General features: G+C 37.4%; 1 protein-coding gene across 7 annotated transcripts in view; it reads right to left on the minus strand.

Moving 5' to 3' along the window:
* Positions 1-1348: 1348 nt before the first annotated feature.
* Positions 1349-21824, minus strand: part of LOC129578042 (zinc finger MIZ domain-containing protein 1) — a 41877-nt gene continuing 21401 nt past the window's right edge. For 4 of the 7 annotated variants that reach the window (XM_055466098.1, XM_055466094.1, XM_055466095.1 and 1 more), the window contains 16 exons: positions 8734-9042; positions 8378-8625; positions 8024-8179; positions 7712-7845; positions 7327-7598; positions 6982-7189; positions 6599-6744; positions 6234-6369; positions 5670-5880; positions 5335-5517; positions 5092-5234; positions 4794-4941; positions 4537-4688; positions 4253-4397; positions 2962-3285; positions 1349-2859 (listed from right to left, as the gene is read on the minus strand). In XM_055466098.1, coding sequence (XP_055322073.1) covers positions 2719-2859; positions 2962-3285; positions 4253-4397; positions 4537-4688; positions 4794-4941; positions 5092-5234; positions 5335-5517; positions 5670-5880; positions 6234-6369; positions 6599-6744; positions 6982-7189; positions 7327-7598; positions 7712-7845; positions 8024-8179; positions 8378-8611 — 2733 coding nt within the window. In that variant the 5' untranslated portion in view covers positions 8612-8625; positions 8734-9042 and the 3' untranslated portion in view covers positions 1349-2718. The remainder of the gene's footprint in view (positions 2860-2961; positions 3286-4252; positions 4398-4536; positions 4689-4793; positions 4942-5091; positions 5235-5334; positions 5518-5669; positions 5881-6233; positions 6370-6598; positions 6745-6981; positions 7190-7326; positions 7599-7711; positions 7846-8023; positions 8180-8377; positions 8626-8733; positions 9043-21824) is intronic. The other 3 variants (XM_055466096.1, XM_055466097.1, XM_055466100.1) reach the window with 1 other exon arrangement.

The raw sequence follows: 21824 nt of genomic DNA on the forward strand, positions 1-21824 counted from the left end.
CTGCATTATATGTATAAATCTCATATAGAGGAGCGCCGTATTTTTCGACCAAAATAGCAACAAAGTCATGTCAACGTCAATAGCGATTGAATGTCCAATTTAAAGAATTGTGAAAAATGCCAAAAAATTGAAACGCTGTACATTCGCACATTCGTTCTGTGTATTAGGCATGGAATAATTGCGCTTGACATAAAAATAATGAATTGTTTCTTTTTTTCAAATGCCGGGACTATAAATATTCTTTGGCATTCATTTCATTTTGTTCATTTGAATTCATTTGAATTCATTTGAATTTTAAATTTTATGCAAAATGAAGTTAAAATGATTCATTCTGTACTATTCCCTTCGATTAATACCGGATGAAGCAAGTGATTCGAGGGATCATCGCCAATTGTTGAAGGAAAACCGGCAAAAGAAAGCAATTTAAATTGTCCAAATCATTGGCTCCTGGTTTAATGTATGTCACCGACAGCTGGTTATGAGTAGCACAACATTTCAAAAAATCAAATGACATCTACAAACAATACGACACGAATCGCTGAATCGTTAGATACGTAGTATCTCTGCATGGAAAAGCCTCGTATTTTGACAAAAAGTATTCAGGATTTTAAAGCTTCTACTTGACCATTGCATGATATTGAGCTCTCCCTTGATGCACAAAATGGGAGACTACTCGAAAATAATCGAAATCGACTTATGGAAATGTACGGCTGGTGTGGTGACAATTACCGATTGATTCACAAATGTCATCTAAATGACAGTGCTCTGAAGAAAAAATGCTTCAAAGTGTGTTGTCAGTATAAATTTTATAGGAAAAAAATATTAAAATTCGGCGAGAAAATCAAACTCAAGGAAATAATGATGCCGAGACAATGACTTGTATTGCCGGTAATAGCAAAGGAAAATACCAATAAAAAAAAATCTACACATCATCACTCATTCGCTCATTGCAATGATTGACAACCCATCAGCACGTAAAGAATGCATGCTGAAAATGCATTCGATGCGAGTTGTTAATAATGTATCAATGGATTTTGTCATCGTGAATAATTTCTGAATTCAATGAGTTCAAGGAATTCCTTTTGAAAATTCTTGGTGAATATGTATGTAATTTCTAGGTTTTATTCATTGCGAGCCCAAGAAAATTCATGAATATTTAGAGTTGGTTGTGTCAAAAGTACAAAAACGTTCCATTTGGCGAAATAATTTGCATGCATTGCACAAAACTACGTCCCAAGAATAAATCCGCTGGAAAATGTTTGAATGTTTGATATGATGACGATTACGTAGCCGCTGGCCAAACATTCTTAATTGCTAGTGCAATGTAAATGAAAAGACGTCATTTCAATTACTTTAGATTTTAATTTTTTTTTATTATTTTCCATTTCAATAATAGTTCTGTGTTGTACCAGTTCATAACAGAGACTTTTTGTGTTTGTTTGTTTAGTTTTTTCCCTTCTTCTTGCCTCCTTCATGGTTCTTCTTTCTTTCCATTGTTATTTTAGTCACTTTGCATTTTTGTGAGTGTTCCTCAGTTTGTTCTTCGTCTATACCATTTTCTTACTCGAATTTTGTTCAATGAAACTTTTACTGAATGCTTACTGTTGTTGTTTTTGTTGTAATTTTATTATTATGTTTTTGTTTTATTTTCATTTTAAATTAATTGATTATACTTTATTCATACGCCATTGAAGCGTACTTTTGTTTGTAGCCTGATATATAAATAAATCATAAAATTTGTATTTATTAACAAGCCGTATCACACATAAGTTTAAATCCTTTGAAATTTTAGTTATTTTTAATCTAATTTTGTGTGTGTGTGTGTGTGTGTTTGTTTTGTTTTATTTCAATTTTTTACTCGTTATCAATAATCTTAAATTAGCGTTACGACTTAAACTTCCTTTTTTTTCTTCATTTTCCTCTTTCTCCTTTTTATTTTCTTCCCTCTTTTCTTCTTGGATGACCAACATAAACAATTTTCGGTGTCCTTAGTTTCTTTGTTCATCATCTCTAAAGACTGCCGCTAGCTGCACAATCGATATCAACGTAGTTTTTGCAACAGATAAATTAAATGTCAATTGGGTTTGTTTGTGTTGTTGGAAGGTTGGGAGTGATAAAAGGAGTGTGGGATGGGGTGGAATTGATATACAATAAAATAAACAGACCGGTTTCGGTATAATCTATAGAAATAAATTAAACATGTTCCGCAGTCCATTACATGCCTTCTTATTCAATACATGAATTAAAATAGCATTACAATACGTAAGAAGACCAAATTAAATTCATCAAATTTGTATTCTCAACAATTCTTCTCTTCTTATTCGAAGTTTTCTCTTCATTTTCGTTTTAATTCATTTATTTAGTGTTCTTTTTTGTTCAGTTTAGTTTTTAGTCATTTGGGTGTAAAATGTCTTGAAAATATTACATTCCCATAAAAAAAATTGTGTATTTTTTTTTTCTTCTTTTTCTTTTTTCCGGTCGTTTTTTTTTGTGTGAAATTGGAATTCCTACAATCAATTTTAGTTTTGTTGAAAAAAGCGAAAATGAAACATTTTCCCTATCCATGTCACTTATGATGCATTTTTGTTGATGGTATTTTTTTTTTGTAAATGTATATTTTGATGTTGTTCTTGTTGCTGTTGTTTTGTTTTGACTTGGCCTATTTCGATGTGATGCCGTGTGATTCATGTGAATCGAACAATCGAACTAATTAATAGTTTAATCGAAGAGGGCGGCCAAAATGTCATCGTTGTTTGGGTTATTGCTAGAGCCGCTGCTTGGTGGCGTGTGTAAGTTCAAATTGGGTTGATCCAAATATGATAAAAGTTCGATGGGATCTACAACACTGTCTGGAAGTAGCTGCAAAATCGAAAGAGAAGAACACAAAAAAAAATTAAAATATCGAACGTAAAAGAGAGAATAAAAGGGGCACACATTACAGAGAAAATCAAGTCCACTTACATTCAAATCGTTTGTACTGTTACCGTCAATAACAGCAGCTGGATCAAAATTGAGATCAGAATTTAGATCGACTGACAGATTGACCAAGCTGCCGGTGTTACGGGAATTAGCGAGCGAATTTGACGATAAATTATCCATTAAGTTTTGATTATTCATATTGCTTTTGTGTTGCGGGGATTGATTTTGGGCCGGCGACGAATGGTTCGCATTCATGTTGCTGTTATTATTGGTTTCATTGTAGATGGATGAAACGCTTGGAGGTCCACCTGGTGTCAATGGATGTGTGGCCGCTGCTCCTCCAGGTGTATGCGGTGTGTGTGGCATCTAAAAAAAATGGTTACACAATGATGATTTCAATGTTACAATGCGACAGTAGGTCATTACATAAATGTCGTTTCAGTTTGTTTCAAAATGTTTCTTTTGAATTTTTTTTATTGTTTATTTTCTGGATCTTCCTGAAACACAAACATTACGGTTTGGAAAGCGTATTCATCCAAAAAATGAGCTTAGATGATAAACTTCAATGCGATGCTTTGACTCTAAACTTGAGTAAGCTTCGATTGAGAGAGACGAATGGAGACGCTTATGCGAATGGAGACGGTTGGAAAGCGTTCTTCATGTACAAATCAATGCGTCGTAATAAAAGAATCGCTGCCATCCCCAAACACATCGAGTGTGTGTTTTCGTATGTGGAACATGATAGTACGTGCCACATTCGATGCCCACAAAATATTGGAATAGAATGGGACTTTTTTTGCTAACAAAATTAGTACAGTCGACTCATACAATGAAGTCGTGTTTGTATGTGTGTGTGTGTGTGTGTGTGTTTGAAAGATAGAAAAGTCATTGCGCATGTCATTTGTTAACGGACGAACACCACTGTACCAAAATGCATATATGATCGAGTGTGTTGTGTGTTTGCAGTGTGTGTTGTTTTCGTATTATATCGGGTTTTTTCTCTGTTCCTACATCTTTTGTTATCCGCGCGTATGAATACGAAATGTCAACTGTTTCCATTCAACGCAAAACCGTAGTGGGTGGAGTATGGAATTGAAAATGTTAGCGTAATTGAGGATGTGCATTTGCGCATCAAATCGTTTTGTTTGCAAACAATTTACAATTAAATTAGTGTTGCAGTAGTGGTGTGACTTTAGCACAAAAGCAGAGATAGATAAATGCGATGGACAGAGACCGGGATAGAAACCCATATATAGATTTCGCAACTTTGCACATGCCAATAATTGGAATCGATATCCTCTCCACTATCGAAATGAACAGCATATTTATGTACCTCGTTTATTGTTTTTTCCATGGCATTCAATGGATCAATAGCGTTCACAGATTCACTTAAATGTGCTAATGGATTTCCATGACTATAGTCTCCCGTCGGTGCCACACTTGTGCCAGATGCTGAACCGTTGTCATAATTCCGATTGCTGGTCGATGAAGAGACAAATAAAAAAGACAATCATTTAATATACATATATATATTCATCCAGTACACGTATGCACAAAATTGAGTCATAAAGAAGAAAATGACATGTGATTCGAGTGAATGTTTAATTAAATTCTTACTTTTGTCCTATCATGCTGCCGCTTGCAATTGAATTCATGTCCGGGCTCATGTAAGGACTCATTGCTTGTGAGTTATCCCAGGTTGGTATTTGTGTTGAGCCAGGCGATACCACATTACTTGACAGCCGCTTTGTTTCGCTATCGTCCTCCGTCTGCAAAACGTACAAACAAACAAACACAAAATGAAAATGTTAAGTTTTTGTTCGGGCTCATGTGTCGATACGCTCAATAATTTATATGCAACACCAACAATTTACCTTAATATTAGCTGCACCAAGTCCATGCACTGATTTCCAATTGGCATCCGAATCGATGGTGACTTCTTCGATTGGCGTTGAGCTCAATGTATTCAATATTGCCCAAATGTATTGATCGATTTCAAGTCCTTCGGTTAACGCCGGCTTACTGCACAGACACGGGCGCACACGATACAGAACGATTGAAAGAGAATATTTAAAATCGGCTTTTAGTAAATTTCATCGTTTTTTAGGTCAATATTGTCGAAAATCTTTCTCTCTCTCTCTCTCTCTCTCTCTCTCTCTCACTCAAACTTACTTGCACACGGGACACCGCCAACTGCCACGCTCACGGTTCAGATGTAAATAGGATTCCAAATCAAAACACTGAATGTGCTTGCATTCGTGACCTCGTGCCGGTAGTGTTATCCGTTTGAACGTTATGGGACATATTAACGAAACCTATTTACGGATTGGCACAAGAATTGAATGCATTACAATCGCAACTTCAAATAAATTATTTGTGCAAAGGGAAAAGTGTGTATGGTGGGGGAGCACAAACCTTAAGCGATGCTTGATCTGTTGTTGAATCCTTATTTTCACTAGTTAGTGTTTGACTAGAATTGAAATTTCGTTTGATTTTGGCCACACATGTGTCGACAGACACTAAACTACGACGTAATAGACCTTGCAGCGCATGCCGAATTGTTGGTCGGTGAACTAGTTGTAACACAAACAAATGAGACTGCAACGAGAGAAAAAAAGATGAGAAAAAAATCATAATCAAATTATCATTAATTTATATGTATGTTAAATGAGAGCAAATGTCGATTGAAACTCAGTTTCCTGCTCTAAAGATGGAGAAAGGAAGGACAAATGGTTTGGTGATTAACTTACGCAACAGCACGCGCTAACTGTAATCTGAATGGTGTTTCGGCCGGGTTGACAAACACGCTTCAAATAAAGTGGTCGATGTGAACTTTTATTGTCGCCGCGGTCAATCACCAACGGCGTTGCATTCGCTGACACTTGAACGCTGGCTGGCCAATTTGTGTTCATTTGACGATCCTCATGGTGGAAACACTTCAACTGCACCTCTAGATCCGATCTGATGACAAAACACAACCGAATATTACATCACATTTTCAAGGGGAACAGAAAACAAAAAACACAATATGCAGTTATGCACACAAAAAGATTGGCACAATATTCGAACGAAATAACCCCAGTCATATGAAATGTCTATCGTTCGAATGAAATAGGTATAATATATAAATGGATACAAAAACAAAAATTGATTGAGATTTTCCAGTGGCTGGCTAAATGTCATCATTCTCTTGAATCTATGTGTGTGTGTGTGTGTTGGGCAAGTGAAGCATGATTCTACCATTATCAGCCATTGTGGAATTGCTCATCTATTTTTGGGGGATGCACAGTTCAATTTTCCAACCAATCACTTACCTGTTCATCAATGTATTGTATACTATGGGCTTCAATTGGAACACATGATTACTGACGGACAAATTGTGCTCCAATCGAAATGGTGGCAAAATAATGCCATCACGTACGGGGAAGGTAAGTCGCAATTCATCGTCTTCTGAAATAGAAAGGAGAGAAAGTTTGTAAATATCGAAGGAAAGTGTTGAAACTTTAATGAATGCCAATTTTTTTGTGAAATCGATTCGTGGCTGATGTGATTGATTGAGTGCATTTCGCACTTTTGACCAAATGAATATTGGACTGTTAAGTGGATTGTGTACTTTCGGGTGTTTGGTCGAAAGAAAATGAGTGTATGTGGTACAACTAGATGCATGTAGAAAACTTACTCTGCATAGGATGTGGTTTGATATCTGGATTTGGACTAACGTATGGAGTCAACGATGTTGTATTGCTTATTGAAGGTGTTAATGGTGGCGTTGGATTTCCAGGTACTGGACTGTGTTGATAGTTTAATCGTACGTCTTGTTGGAAACTGCATTTCGAAAAGAAAAATTTTCAATGAATTTTCTGGATAAATAACGATAAGGATGATTACGATGATGATGTTAACGAAAGGAAAAAAAAAAAAACAAAGTAATTCACTGAATTGATTGTGTAACATTTACGAAGAAAATAAAACAATTCGCATGCATGTTTTTATTTCGCTCATGAAACAGTGAATGTTAACGATTGGCTGATGTAATCCTCATCAAAATGATTTAATCCTTACCCCTGAATGTTTTGATAGCCGGCTTGATTCATATTGTTCATGTTGTTCATATTATTCATATTATTCATGTTGGCGTTTGGAACGGGATGATTATAGTATTGTGTTTGATGATTGTTCGTCATCATGCCTCCTGCTGCTGCTGCTGCGGCCGCCGCCGCTGCAGCGGCTGCCGCTGGTGAATTGCCCTGGTTCATATTGTATTGTGGAGCTGTCAAATGGAATCGTGCTATTAGCATGTTTAAAATTGATCGAGTCAATAGAGAAGTGGAAGAAAAACTGTGCACTGTGCGTGTCATTTATATTTTCCACACACGACACACATGATCAAAAGCAATAATAATTTACCAGGTCTTTGTTGTGGCATCATTCCCGAACTTGGAACACGCAGATATGAATTGTTGGCGGCCATAGCATTCGCACTGGGCCGTATATAATTCTGATGCATTGGAGATGGAACTGGGCCATAGTTTTGTTGCTGATGTTGTTGGTACATTTGATTCGGTCCCATGTTCTGTGCTGGTGCCATTTGATGGTGATGATTCATTGGGTACATACCTCGCTTTTGTGCCACATGCATTTGTGATGTTGGATACGGTGACATTCTTCGTGTTGGGTATCTATTGTAAACAATAGCAGAGAGAGAGAGAGAGGGTGTAAAAATAAAAACGTTTGGGCCGTCAATTACAAGTCGTGTCGCGATTAAATTAGTTTAAAATTATAATTCAATTACCCATTAGCCATTCCTTGCATCTTTGCCATTGGATTATTTGTTTGTTGCATCTCACTCATTTGATTCAATTGTGCTATTGCATTCATTGTATTCATGCCCATATTTGTATTGGTCATTTGATTCATGGGGTGCATCTGTGTATGAGCGAAAACAAAAGACAAAAATAAAAATTTGAAAACAAAACAATGGCCGATATCATATAGTAAAGTTGTCAAACAACAAAGACAATCAATTGCCAAGCAGATATTATATCATTTTCTTTTGTTGTTTTATTTTTTTTGTGTTTCTTCTTCTCATTCCATTCAAATATACCTGTTGATTCTGTGCATTTAGATACTGCCGTGATACATTGTTATAATTCATTCCGTTCAGCGGCGCCATATTATTCATTTGGACCATATTGGCATTATTCTTGCCGTTATTCATGAACGAATGATTGTTTTGATTTTGCATATTCATATTGCCTAGCTGCCAATTTCGAGAAGAAAAAAACCAAGTCAATTTTTTTGTTTTATTGTTGTTGCTCATGAGTTCGGAATATTTAAATAAAAATTCAAAATAAATGCTAATGCCGAGTGTGTTGAGTGTTGAGGCGGTAGCATTGAGAGTTGAATTATTATGCTAAACTCCGCCACTAAAACTCTCTGTCTCACATACAAAACTCACCTGTGAATTGAAACACATATCCATGTTTTGTTGACTTCCTGTTACAGCAACCATATTTAAATTACTTTGCACATGGTTATTATTTACACTAAAGTTCAAATTGGAGCTAGAATTTTGTACTTCGGAACTTTTCGGGTGTTGGTGCTGTTGATTTTGTTGATGCGGTGGCTGCTGATAAAAACGTGATTGTTGCTGTTCCTGTTCGTACTGGTAATTTTGGTCAAAGTGATGCATTTGCGAATTTATATCTGTTATGAAAAAGAAGAAGAAAAGTAAAGCATTGTATGGAAGCTCTCCACATTGTTGGCTTGATATTTAATGGCATCGTTTTTTTGTTTTTCAGAAAAAAAACTTACAAATTCAGGCCAAAGTTGGATTCAATTGGTTTGCATAATTTTCTATCTCTCTACCTTTGTCTTTTCTTTCTTTCTTTTCTTCCCGTTCACGTAACTTCAATTGGTGGAATTCAATTTCTGGGAAACTTTACTCAGGGCCGTTTGTTGAGGCGTTCGGGAATGTATGTGATTTGATTGACTTGACTGGTTGTCGTGATTGTTGTTGTTGTTTTTGTTGCAGTGCAGCTCCTGACAAACAACTGCAGACATTGGAGACGCTTGAGCGATTGACGAATGAACCAAGCTCGGACTTTCATTCCGCGATCAATCCTACAAAAGGAATAAACAGAGATAAAACAAAAATACAATAGAATGGTTAAAGGTGACATACATATCTATATGTATATATATAGCATAAATGGAAAAATGTTGATCGTTAAAGTTGCATTTGGTACACGGTGAATGTTTTATAAAATTCATTGAAAAGTGTCATTTAGAACGAAGGTGACATGATTGGTCTCTTGATGTTGCGCGCGTGTGTGTGTGTGTGTTTGTGTCTTTTTTTCACTTCGCTTCTCTTTTCGCAACACACACCATCGAACCCAAATGACAGTGAGTGGAATACGGTTGCAGTGCAGAGAGCAGAGAATGAAAAAAAAACTACAAATTTACCAATATAAAGAAAAATTATCACATTTTTATTTCGTAACCATTTTTTTTTCGTTCGCCATTGAACCAATGAATGCGAAAGATATTGTGTTGGCATTTTCGAATGCGATATATTTCGCCCAGTGAAACATATAATTGCATACTCTGGCACATTTAAACATGCTACGTACAATTTTGCTGTTTTGATTTCAATTGCGTCGTTAGTGTTGTTACGTAACAAAAATGTTTAATTGAAATATCTGCGTGTATTTTTGGTTAAAAAGTCGTAAAATCAATATGAATTACTCTTTTGGCGTCCAAGTCGAAATGACCGGGCCGCAGAGAGAGAGAGAGAGACCGAGAAAGAGAGCAATCAGCATGAGCATCTGGACTGCAGTTTATTAAATATTATGCACACAAATCGATTTAAAAATGGCATCAGTTTTATAATTTTACCCGCAACATTTTTTCGGCCAAACAGAAAGGGAAAAACAATATTCGTGCACACACAAAACAATTCGATTCGCATAGCTGAATTAAACACGCATACAAACATACAAATCTCCATCAGTTCAATGCAATCCATTTGGCTATCACGTAATCAGCATTTTTGCCTGGCCGTTTCCCGATTGGCGGTGTGTGCGTACGAGTAACACAAGACCAGAAATTTATTTCATTAAACGCATTGCAGAATTGGACCGAAACAAATAAATGTCAAAAATAGTAAAACGTATGCGAAAGTGAATATTAAATGAAGTCACAAAGGATTTTTATTTTTCGGTGTGCGTTGTCGTTGTTGTTTTTGTTTCTTTCAAAGTTTTAAAAGAAATGGAACCAATTCCCAATTGGAGGGAAGTGACATTAAAATTCCGGCTATTTTATTCATAAGTGACAATCTGCAATCCTCAACACTAATTTAAAAAATTCGAACGAATTTTCAAATGAAATTTATCCACAAATTAACGTTTAACTTTTTTTTTACTTGTTTTTTTCTTCTGTTCCATTGGCACCAAACATCGTTCCATACTGAAACAGTTGATTTTTAAATCGTGTGTCGTTTTGTACGCATTCATGACTGACTATCAGTGTATCGTCTCAGAAGGTCATTGTTCTAAATGCGATTCAACGAAATAAATCGTACAATTCTTTCTTTTTATTTTCCTTTTGTTGTTGTAAAAAAAATTTCGGTTAATTCCAGCACGATATTCGACACTTGCCTCAAACTGAACGGAACTCAACAAAAGCGAACAATTCGATGAGCGAACAATGTAACAACAATGTAAAATATCACACCGTACAGTTGTTGATAATTTCCATTAGAATAATAATGGACAAGCTTTGAATAATAGAGTCAAATACTGACGAGTCATTCCATTGATAGTTTTAAAACAGGCCATATCTTAGCTCAGTCAGGTACGAGCTTCCTCGTCAATTAACCCACTTTTGAATTGAACCAGCGTCGCGGTGTGCGCATTTTTCACCGGGGTGAATTGCTTTTTCTGTTATTTTGATTGAATTAAGTGATTCAGTTGATCTAATTTTGGAGCATTTTTTACACTTTTCGTAAGTTTTAGATGGTAAACACGTTTAATAATTGTACATTTTGGCGTATTTATCTCTCGGCAACACAAATAATGTTCTTCGATTTATTTCCAGCCTGCCTGATCATGAAAATAGTAAACAATACAGCGCCGTCTGGGAACTAAGTGCAATGTGTCATACTTTCAATGTTCGAACTAACACAGATGCATACTTGTTATAGCAAACTATATGCATGATTCTCTATTTCTCCAACCATTCTCCAGGTGTCACTTTATTTTTCTTGTTTAACGTTTCCTATCTGTTCATACAGACGATCAGAGAGGCTGTTTATTTCATGCGAATTAATGTTCGCTTCAATGACTGGCAATTGCCATTGAAATGCAAAAATATTGAATAAAATTCAGAAATGTGCATTCAGTGGAGAGAAGATGAGAAAAAGCCATACACATATATTTCCAATGACATCCATAAAAGAGTTTCAATTTAAAATTTCAATTAATCCTACATAATTATGTATGGATGTATGGTAATTAAAACTTACATTTGAAATGTGATTTGTAAAATGAAGAAATGTGTATTTAATATTGAAATTGTGCTGAATCTATTTACATGTCGATGCATTTAAGCGTGGCAAAGTGAGAAAAGAGTCGAAAAAAAAATCTGTACACTATACGTACACGGTCCTCATTTCTTATCATTGATATTATTGAGTTGTTTGGAGCGAAAATGTAATACAGAAAAGTTGCGCGGAAAAATGTCGATGATGAATGAGTGGAAAAGGGATAGCTATATAGTATACTGTATAGTAAACTATAGTGAACTATATTGCTATCTCTTTTCATTTGATATTTTTCCGCGCAACTTTTCTGTATTACATTTTCGCTCCAAACGACTCATATTATCGTTGTTATTACTATTATTTGCTGCACAAATGCAATCAAATCAAGTGTTGTGATTCAGATTTTACTTTGTGTTTTGCTTCTTTAATTTAGCGTGCGGGCGCTTGCGTGCACTTCTGCGATCATGTCTTGGAATTTGAGTTTGCATTGCCTGAAGACGGAATACGATCGATTCAAAGACGAAGATGAACGATATAACAGGCAGTCAAAATAGCCGAGTAGAAGTAGCGGATATGAGCAGACAAAAGTACACATTGAGCATGTTTCGCGTATGAAAAATTGTATGCAAAAAGGCCAACAACAAGAGTCGAGCGTGCTGTGTGTGTGCTGTGTGTGTGTGCTGTACACGTTGAGAGCGAGATAGAGATAAAACCGCAAGCCGAATTAGTGTACCACTTATTGATTGTTGTTAACTCTCACGATCGATGGCCGTATGTTTGGCACATTCGTTGTTTCTGGTTGCGCGCGACCGACCGCGCACACCGAGAGAGAGAGAGAGAGAGAGAGAGAGCGATAGAGAGAGATATGTATGAGAGGGTGCGAGGATCATTTGCCGCACTTTACTGGTGAAAATGACAGCGATCATCGTTCGCTTACATATGCTTTGGCATTGTTTTCTATGATTGTGCGCGCTCGGCTCATTGCTGTTTTTATTGCATCGTTTTCAATGTTGTTGTTTTCTCCTCTTTATTTCTTTCTTTCTTCATCTTTCATTCGTTCGAGTGTGTGTGTGTGTGTGTGTGTGTTGTATGTATTATGTTTTCAGTTCGTGTTGTTTGAAACATCGGCCGAGAGCTGCGAAGCCGTGAGTTGATTTGATTTTCTTATTTCGATTGTTGGCTCGAGTATTATTTTCTTTCGAATGTATCACATGCCCAATTGTACTGGTGATTTGTGAATGTGGCGAAAGCATTAGTTGATGTTTCCAATTGACTATTCATTAAACAGTGTCGAATACAAACATAAAGGCGAGGAGCACACGATTTGTTTTGATATTGTTGCTGCTGTTGCCGTCGTAGTCGTTATTTTTCATTCGCGTTCGTTGGTTAGTTAGTTGGTTGATTCGTTCCGTCTTCCATTTTAAACCAAGCCAAACGAAATGGCAATACACAGTTGAAAGATATTTGGAACGGTGCGAAAGATAGACAACGGTCTTGAGGAAAAAGAGGTATGAAAATTTTTCATTCATTTTTGCTGTTTCATCATCTTGGCCTCACCGCCTCAACCATACACACAATAACTAACTGTAAACATATTTGATTTGAGAAACGATTTTTCTGTAGCCACACACGTAAAATGCTGCACAATTCACCAATTCGAACATTATATGTATACATATTGTGGAGCAGGCGAGCACCAAAGTCGTGTGTGTGTGCGCGCGCGCACGCTCACACACAGCGACCAAAATGAGTAGGAAAACGGCGAGCGACGGAGCGAGCCGAAGAGAGCAACAGAAAAGAAAAATGTAAAATAATGCAGCATTTCAAGCAAAATACAGACTACAAAGACAAAAAGAAAGCACACACAAGCGACAATAACAGCTTTAAAAATGAAGGGAAAAAATGTAAAAGAAAGAAGGAAAAAAAATACGAAGCGAAAAAATTGTAATTGTGCTACTATTATACATTTGGATCGCGCGCATACGCACGGGTTCATTGCACGATTTTTTTTTTCGTCTATTATTTTTATATTCTTTCGTACATTCCGTTTTCTTTTCGCGCTGTCTTTTTTGCATTGGTGAACCAAATAAGGCGCAAACAAAGCGTGAACCCAATACACGAACTGCGTAGCATACATGCGATAGGTTGACCATCCAATTTTTTTTTCCATTATACAATGAGAGCACACTCATTCAGTTCTCTTGCTCATGCTTCTCTTTTCGGTTCAACGAAATCATTTCGTCGCTGTGTTGTTGTTTTTTTTATTCAAATATTTAATATTGGATGGCGATCTCGATTTCACATTTGACCAAATTATTCAAGAAAATGAATAATAAAAATGAGAAGAAAACAACGGCGGCGGTAAACTATTCCACCAACCGCATATATATATATATATATATAAATATACGTATACATCATGTGCATACATGTGATCATGTCTCGGGAAACGTCTCGACTCTTCGCACACTCTTTAATCATAATTTCGTTCGCTTATTTTATTACTCTGCGTCTTTCGATGTAAATCGTTCAAAAATCTACATGTATCAGGATCAAATTATATAAATATTTTTCGGTGAATAACCGAACGAAATGCAACAGCAAAAAATGCAATCCTTGTGCTGCAGCTCGTCTTCGGTCATTTAATGATCTCGACGATCAATATGATCATTTTCATCGCATTCTACCCAAATGGTAACTAATAACATGTTTCCGAAGTGCATAAAGCATTCGCTCTTGGTAGACTTTAATTGGTGACTCCTTGGAAAGAGAGGAGGCTCGATGCCGACAAAGCCGCTATGCTTGCAATCTCTGCCTCTCTCTCTCTCTCTCTCTCTCTTTCTCTCTCTCTCCCTCTGGAAAGAAGAAGAGACAAGAGCTCTTCGCATGAGCAGAAAAAAAAACGAACAGACATTGAATCGGAAAAACCAGGATTATATTCAAGTCGTCTGTTCGCGCTCATATATTGATATATTCCTGCAACCGATTCCACTCATCGCGTCACAGTGTATAATCACAAGTTTGGCCTTAATAACACCGAAGTTCGTGTTTGTTTGCATAACATCACACAACAATTAAAGAAGACTAAACGTTGCACGGATACACAGTGTGCACAATGCACATCTTTCGAATGCGTTCGATACACATACATATATGCGCACAAATCGCAAAACATGTCGATATTGTAAGCGAACACGCAGTGCAAAGCAGATCGAGTGAGACGAGAGAAAGAGAGAGAGAGAGAGAGCGGGACTCATCTTCATCCAGAGAAAGAAAAAAAGAACAACGGAAAAATGAACGGAAAAAAAGAGAGAAGAAAACTAAAATAACAACACAAATCAGTGAACGAAACTATAATGTATCGCACGAATGTGAAAATGAGAGAAGAAAAGGTGAAGGCTTTCCGCCCAATGCAAAGAATCACCATCATCACATCACACAGAAATATGAATGCGTTAACTGCTCACTCTCTTGCTTATATATATCGAAAACAACGAATTCTTTTATTTAAAAGAAGAAGAAAAAATCACACACACACACACACACACATGGAAAATAAAAAAGAAGACCAGAAAAGACAGAGCTCAACAGCGGAACAGAGACAGCATTCCGAAAAAAAACAACGAAAAAAAGTGATACATCAAACAAGAGCAATAACCAAAATGAAATCGGCTCGACCCTCGGATTTCGTCTCAATAAAGTCGAGAGAGCTAAGCGAGAAACAAAACAAAAAATAATAATAATAATAATAAAAAGAAAACACAACGCACAAAACAAACGACAACAACACACCGAAACAACAATGAGAACGGGAACAAAAATATCAGAACAGAAAGTATGTGCTGATCAGGCAAAGACAGAGAGCACAGCAAGAACACGAGATAAAGATGAGAAAAGCATAAGAATAAGAAAAAGAAAAATAAAATACTTATAATCGCACCGAGTGAATAAATGTTTACATGTGAGCCAACGACATCGTTGTCAGTGTTCAACGATGACGGCGATTAACACGATGCCAAACACACACTAAACAGAATGAGCTGAAGTATATTATAAGCAACGAAAATTAAATGAAAACCAAATAACAGCAACGACTTACAACAACAGCACCAGCAACAGCACACAAAACCGAAAATATCATGAACAAAATAAGTAAGAATAAGAATAAGAACAAGAATGAGAATTTAAATAAAATAAAATACAAAAACAAATGAACAAATACGAAAGAAATCGCGCACACATCACAGAGAAAAGAGAGCGAGAAAGATGGTGACTGAGAGAAACCGAACAAGATTTCAATGAAAAAAAAACTTGATTCAACGTGCAATGTACTCCATTTATTCTTCTTATACTTTATATTAATTCTGATTTTCAGTTTAGTTTATTTTATTTTCATTTTATTTTATTTTTTTTCCTACGTTTGTTCCATCTCATTCCAACTCAGAGAGTATGTTTGTCGCTGGCGAGTTCTTCGGCACTCGCTCATCGGACGGAAAACGGCAACGGCACAAACATGCTTGCACACACAAATTAAGAACCGAAAACGAGCAGAATGAGACTACGAGAGCCGAGTGAAACATACGAGAAGAAAAAATGCAACCCACAGGCAGTTTAGAGAGATGGCTTTTGCATCACACACACACACACACATACACACACACACACACATACGCAGAGATCATGAGCGAGCAAAATAAGAGGCAAATCCATTTTATTTATATTGTTTACACTCTTGACACTTGAATGATATCTTTTGCAAAAAATCAGAAAACATAGTAACGTATCGAGAGCACTAACGGCCATAGATTCGATGCTTGGCATTAGTGCTGATACGGTTTCGGAACAAAGTTCAGGAAGACCAATATCGACATTTGACGACAACAGCAACGGCAACACACACAAAAAAGTGGTGGCGTTTTTCCATTTTGATTCCGAACATGATCGATTTGAAAGCGCCCCACTGTCCAATTAACAGGAAATGTATTCCGTTTCCCATAAAGGAGAGAAAAAGATGAGAGAGAGAGAAAAAAAACGAAGTTGTCATGCCAAAAAGAAGTTGACGTCGTTGAATCGAAGCGTCAACCGAGTTTTATGATCTCACTCTTGGCCAGTGGAGCAATAAACATCAATCGCAAACCCACCAGCCACGGCAAGTTTGGCTCAACAATAATATATAATATCGAGACATATTTCCATTGAATATGGTTCCGTTGGTGCATCTGATAAACACATAATCCATTTAATCAAAGACGTTTGTAACGCAAATGTTATGCACGTATCTGTGTGTGTGTGTGTGTGCTCATTGTATGTTTGAATGCACAATGCACATGCACATGCATACGTATAACAAGCCGATCGAATGTATTTGATTTTCAGCAATGAATATTTACGACACCATTTAGTATCGCTCGAACGAAGAAAACAAAAAATGTAAACTCTCTCAGTCGTAACAAACAAGAAACAACAGCAACACACTTCCTTCCGTGTAAGCAAGTCTTTGAGATCAATTTCAAAACTTTTCAACTGATTTCGGCAAAGAGTTGGTAAAATTCACATTTGGCAAACATCATCATCATCAATGAGTCACAGAAAACTGGAGACGCACTCCAGAGTGATGAATGAAGAGGAACAAGTTGGTATCAAAGAGAAGCGCGATTTCATTTAAAATGAGATTCAGTTTTGCCAGCTCAATGCCCTTCCCAAATTAATTGACATAGAGTCCAGTGCGTTGTTGTCAGTTGCAAAGTGAGATGGTTTGGCGACTTGATATTTCATGGTTTTGCATCGTTTTGCTTTAGCATGTTTTATGCTTTTGGGTATATGGTAATGGCAACGGCATGGCATGGTATGAACGAATATTTGCTTGCCGTAGCATGCAATGGTCTTGGTCTTCGTCAGTGCACACGATTGCCACAAACAATATTCACTCGGTGGAAGAATACGTGGTTACGATTTCCTTGTATATGAACTTATTTGTGTTAAGTGGCCTCTCGACTAACATTCCAATCGGCTTTTTCTTTTGTTTTCATGCGCTCGCCGTGAGTTGATGGCTACACACAGAGAGTGTGAGTAGTTGGACCGTTGTGTGAGCAAATGAACGGGCTCGCGCTCACGCTCACGCTCGCTCGCATTCGAGCCCGAGTTGTGCTTTTGTCGCCTCTTTGTTTGATTTCTTCTGCCATCTCATTACTCTCTGGCAGAGCAAACGAACGAAGGAACGAATAAACGAACGAGCGAGCGAATGAATACCACTGTGAACGGCGATTGGCACATTTCTCATCATTTTCCCGCTCTTTGTCTGTTGACGCTTTCGTTTCGCTATTGTATGTTTTATGAACGGCATATTTTAGCAACGGCGCTGAAATACGTCCGCTCCGTACAATTCGGCTTCGCTTATTAATCGTTTTATTTCATTTATGCTTATGTGGTTTAACCTGGCACTCATTGATTCTTTGTGACTTTATCATGTATAAGCATTGGATTTGTTGTGTAAGTGCATCTTTCTCACTTTATGTATTCGGTATTTCATTTCCCTAGGCATAAGTAATTTTTCTCTTCCCTAAGTCGATGCTCTGCCGTTGCTGTTGCTGCTCAATTCAGCGATGGCAACGACATCAACAACAACACCACCAACATTCAGTACCATTGCCATACGTTTGGCGTCTCATTACATATCATCGAGCGAATGAATTAGCAATGGACAACAGATTGATATGCTTGCTGTTCTCGGACAATTTTTCATCGGTTGGTGAAACCAACAAATATTCGTTGATATATATATATATATATTCAATATATAGCCGGCTCTCTTTTTCTTTTCACTCGTTCGGTCGGTTGGATTCTTTTATTATCTTTACTATAATATTGCTCCGTTTTGTTCGATTCATTCTTTTTCTTTGTCATTTTTCTCTTCTTCTTTTTCTTTCTTTCTTTCTTTCTTTCTTTCTAATTGCTATGCTACGTTATACGTGCCTCAGCGTTGATATTTGCGGTGAGCATCGATGATGCTGAGGCTGCTGTTGCTGGTACGCGAGCTGCCCGCCGGACACACACCACCAGTGTGAGAGAAGTGTGGAGAAGCGAAAAACACATTCCGTTGTCATTCCGAAAAATCGCCCAACTTCTTCCTGTTTCAGATAAAGTGCTTTCGATAATTCGATTTCGAGCAAAGTTCATTGGTGTGTTGCACTTATCCGATCGACTCGCTCTCACTCTCTCTCTCTCTCTCTCTCTCCCTCTCTTTCTATCTCACTGTCACACTTTTATACCCATTTCCAAATTCGGAAAGCCGAAAAGTGTGTACACACAGAAGACTGACTCTGTACATTCTCTGCACATTTATGCATTAGCATCAGCGTCCAGAGATGAAAACAAATCGCCATTTGAACGTAGTATCGAAGAGAGCGACTGAAGCAACAACGACGACTGTATGATTCGGTATGATTTTATGTAAATTGCATTGGCCAGGGATTATGTATAGCTTTAGGATAGATTATCTAAATTTGTTCGAAGCTCTTGTTTTCTCTACCTCATTACGACTTTCGATCGTCTACTTTCTGAAATGGAATGCACACGCTAAGTGCATTTACTATTGCTTCTCCTATTTCAAAACAGTTTCTCTCTTACTCCCTCAAATGTATAGAGTAAATTTTTGTTCCGTTTTGTTTTATTTCTTCTCTCCTCATAACATATCCACAGTTTTTTGTTGCTGTTCGAAATCCGTGAGTGGTTCAGTCAATAGATAAAATCGCACAAATTAAACAACGGCCACAACAAATGCAAAACAAAAAACACAAACGCGCGCGCGTTTCAACCTCGACGAAATGAAAAAGAGAAATAACAACAAAACACAAGAAAAGAAACGAGAGAGAGAGAGAGAGAGAGAGAGAGAGAGAGAGAGAGAGAGAGAGAGGAAAAATCGCAACAAGCCGAGAGACAGTGCAAGAATCATGGCTCGATGTGAGTGTACGAGTGCGATCGGTCGAAATGAACGGCGTAAATAGTTCAACGTTTCGTTACTGTGAGAGAGTACGCGCACGATTACGATGACGGCGATGGTGGCAGTGGCAGTGGCAGAGCGAGATGGAAATCGGAAAATGTTTTGAAAGTGCTTAGAACACATATTTTGTACAATTGTTATTGAAATATTTATAGAATAAAATTATCGACTGTGTGAAGTAACCGTATCAAGAGCGTGTGTGTGCTGTATAGGAAGATACACATTCGGCGTGTGTGTTTGCGCGCACGAGAATTGAAAGATAGAGAGAGAGAGACAGGCGACCGTACATAAGTGTTTCGGTGGATTCTCTGTTATACGAGTGTTGAACAACAACTGAATTGTCGACCTTTCTCTCCTGCTCTTTTTTGTGTGTCTTTCATTTGATTCATTTGCGTTGTGTGTGCCTATGTTTCTTCGCTATATGCGCCCGCGCGCGACTATGCATTTCATTTAATTCAGATATCTTCTGCAAGATTTAAACGAGAAAAAAAGACATACACATACACACACAGCGAAGAAGAGCTGAGATGCATTTCCTTATCTCGCACAGTCTCTTCTTCTTCTTCTACATATCTGTGCTTAGTTTCGTTTGCTATAAATTCCAAATGTTTTTTCGTCGTTGTCGTCGTCGCCTGCTCACCGCCGACTTGAACGTTCGCTACTCTCTCAAACACCATCCATCTATCCATCCATCTATTTGCTCCGTGAAAAATCAAAGTTTATAGAAGAAGAAAAAAGAAGCAGCACAATTTTGTTATGTTGAATAAACATCAATAGCTCCAACTCTCTCTCCCTCTTAATCTCGATTCTATGTGCAGCATTGATGTGCCCGTTTGTTGCGGATGCTTCTCTCTAGTGTCTCTCTTATTATATTTCATTGTTCAAACGTTCGAATCGTACCGAACCGACAAAAATCAAAAATAACTCTCTCTCGATATGCGAACGCATCGCTGTGTGACGTTGAAAATTGTTCAAAGTGAATCACGGAATTTGTACATCGAATCGTCATCGGGGCGAATGAATCTCTTGCTTTGTCTCTCACACTCGGCTATATTGTCGTTCGGCTGCCCATTCTCTCGCTCAATGAATTCGATCCAAGCAATTATCAATGTTCGTTTGCAGCAAACGGTTTGTCTTTGCTTCTTAAAATGACGGTCTCATCGGTTTGGTTCTGTTTTGTGTATGTTTCTCTGTTGCTTCTCTCGTCGTCTTTTTCAAATGCGGAGAGCTTTATTCCACGCATACAAATCATTGCGAAATGGTTGGTCAGATTGTTTTTCTTCTTCTTTAGACAAAGGCGTTATCGATACATGTAAATGTTCGCGCAGTGTTCGAATTGCCGAAGCGCAATATCACAACGGTGTACCTGCAAGACACTCGCTCGCACCGTTGATGTCGTTGTTGTTATTGTTGTTTTTTTGTTTCTGCGTTCATTGTTGATCTTTAACGCTTTGTCTTTCTTATATTCCCGAGATTTTTGTTATGAAGGGCCAATGATATTATTCTTGCTGTGTGCGCACCAAACGTGTTGGCGTTGGCTGCTTCATGATTCTCATGCATTGCTAACGTTAAGTGTGCGAATATTTCTGCATTTCTGTTTGTTGTTCGCGTGTGATTTGATTCCATTTCAAAGTCATTTTTTTCGGCTTCTTCTTCTTTAAATTCGTTTGCATTCGCTTTGTATATGCCATTTATTGAAACATTTGCCCATGAAAAATGGCTGTAATAATAAATGCGATAAACGATACACACATACAAAATGAATAAATTTTTTGTTCCCAAAAGTGGCAATAAAGCCACTTAATCTCTTTCTCTGGTTGCATTCTTCTTCATTCAAATAAAAAAAAATGTATGCACTGAAAAATGATACGCATATTTGGATCTTGTTATGCTGAACGCATTCACTTGCGCTTTGTTTCGTGTTGTTGATGTTTTTCATTTTGTCGTCTTTACTTTAGATCGACGTATTCGATAGTCATGTGTATTTTTCCCTTCGTGGAAATGACTAATGAAACATTAACAATGAAAGCAATAAGACAAACATTGTTTGTGAACTAGGAAAAGCGTCATCTCTCCCTCTCTCCCTCTCGACTCAACTCGACTCGACTCAACTCAACTCAACTCGACTCGACTCGTTTCGCTCGAACGTTCGATCGAGGCTACCGAAATCTATGGAGGATTTCAGCTTCGGAACAAATACAAAGTGCGTGGTCTCCAACAGGAAGAGAGCTTCGCACACGCTTACGAAGCGCGATATTTACTTAACACGAAAACTATTCGGACATATTTGAGTGACAATCGACGAAGTTAGAGACCGTTTCTCTATCGATTGTTATTGATTGAATTCATAACTATCCATAGTAC

Source organism: Sitodiplosis mosellana, unplaced genomic scaffold (genome assembly GCF_009176505.1).
Source record: "Sitodiplosis mosellana isolate CC-2019 unplaced genomic scaffold, AAFC_SMos_1.0 Smas_scaffold_6226, whole genome shotgun sequence".
NCBI classification, from domain to species: Eukaryota; Metazoa; Arthropoda; class Insecta; order Diptera; family Cecidomyiidae; genus Sitodiplosis; species Sitodiplosis mosellana.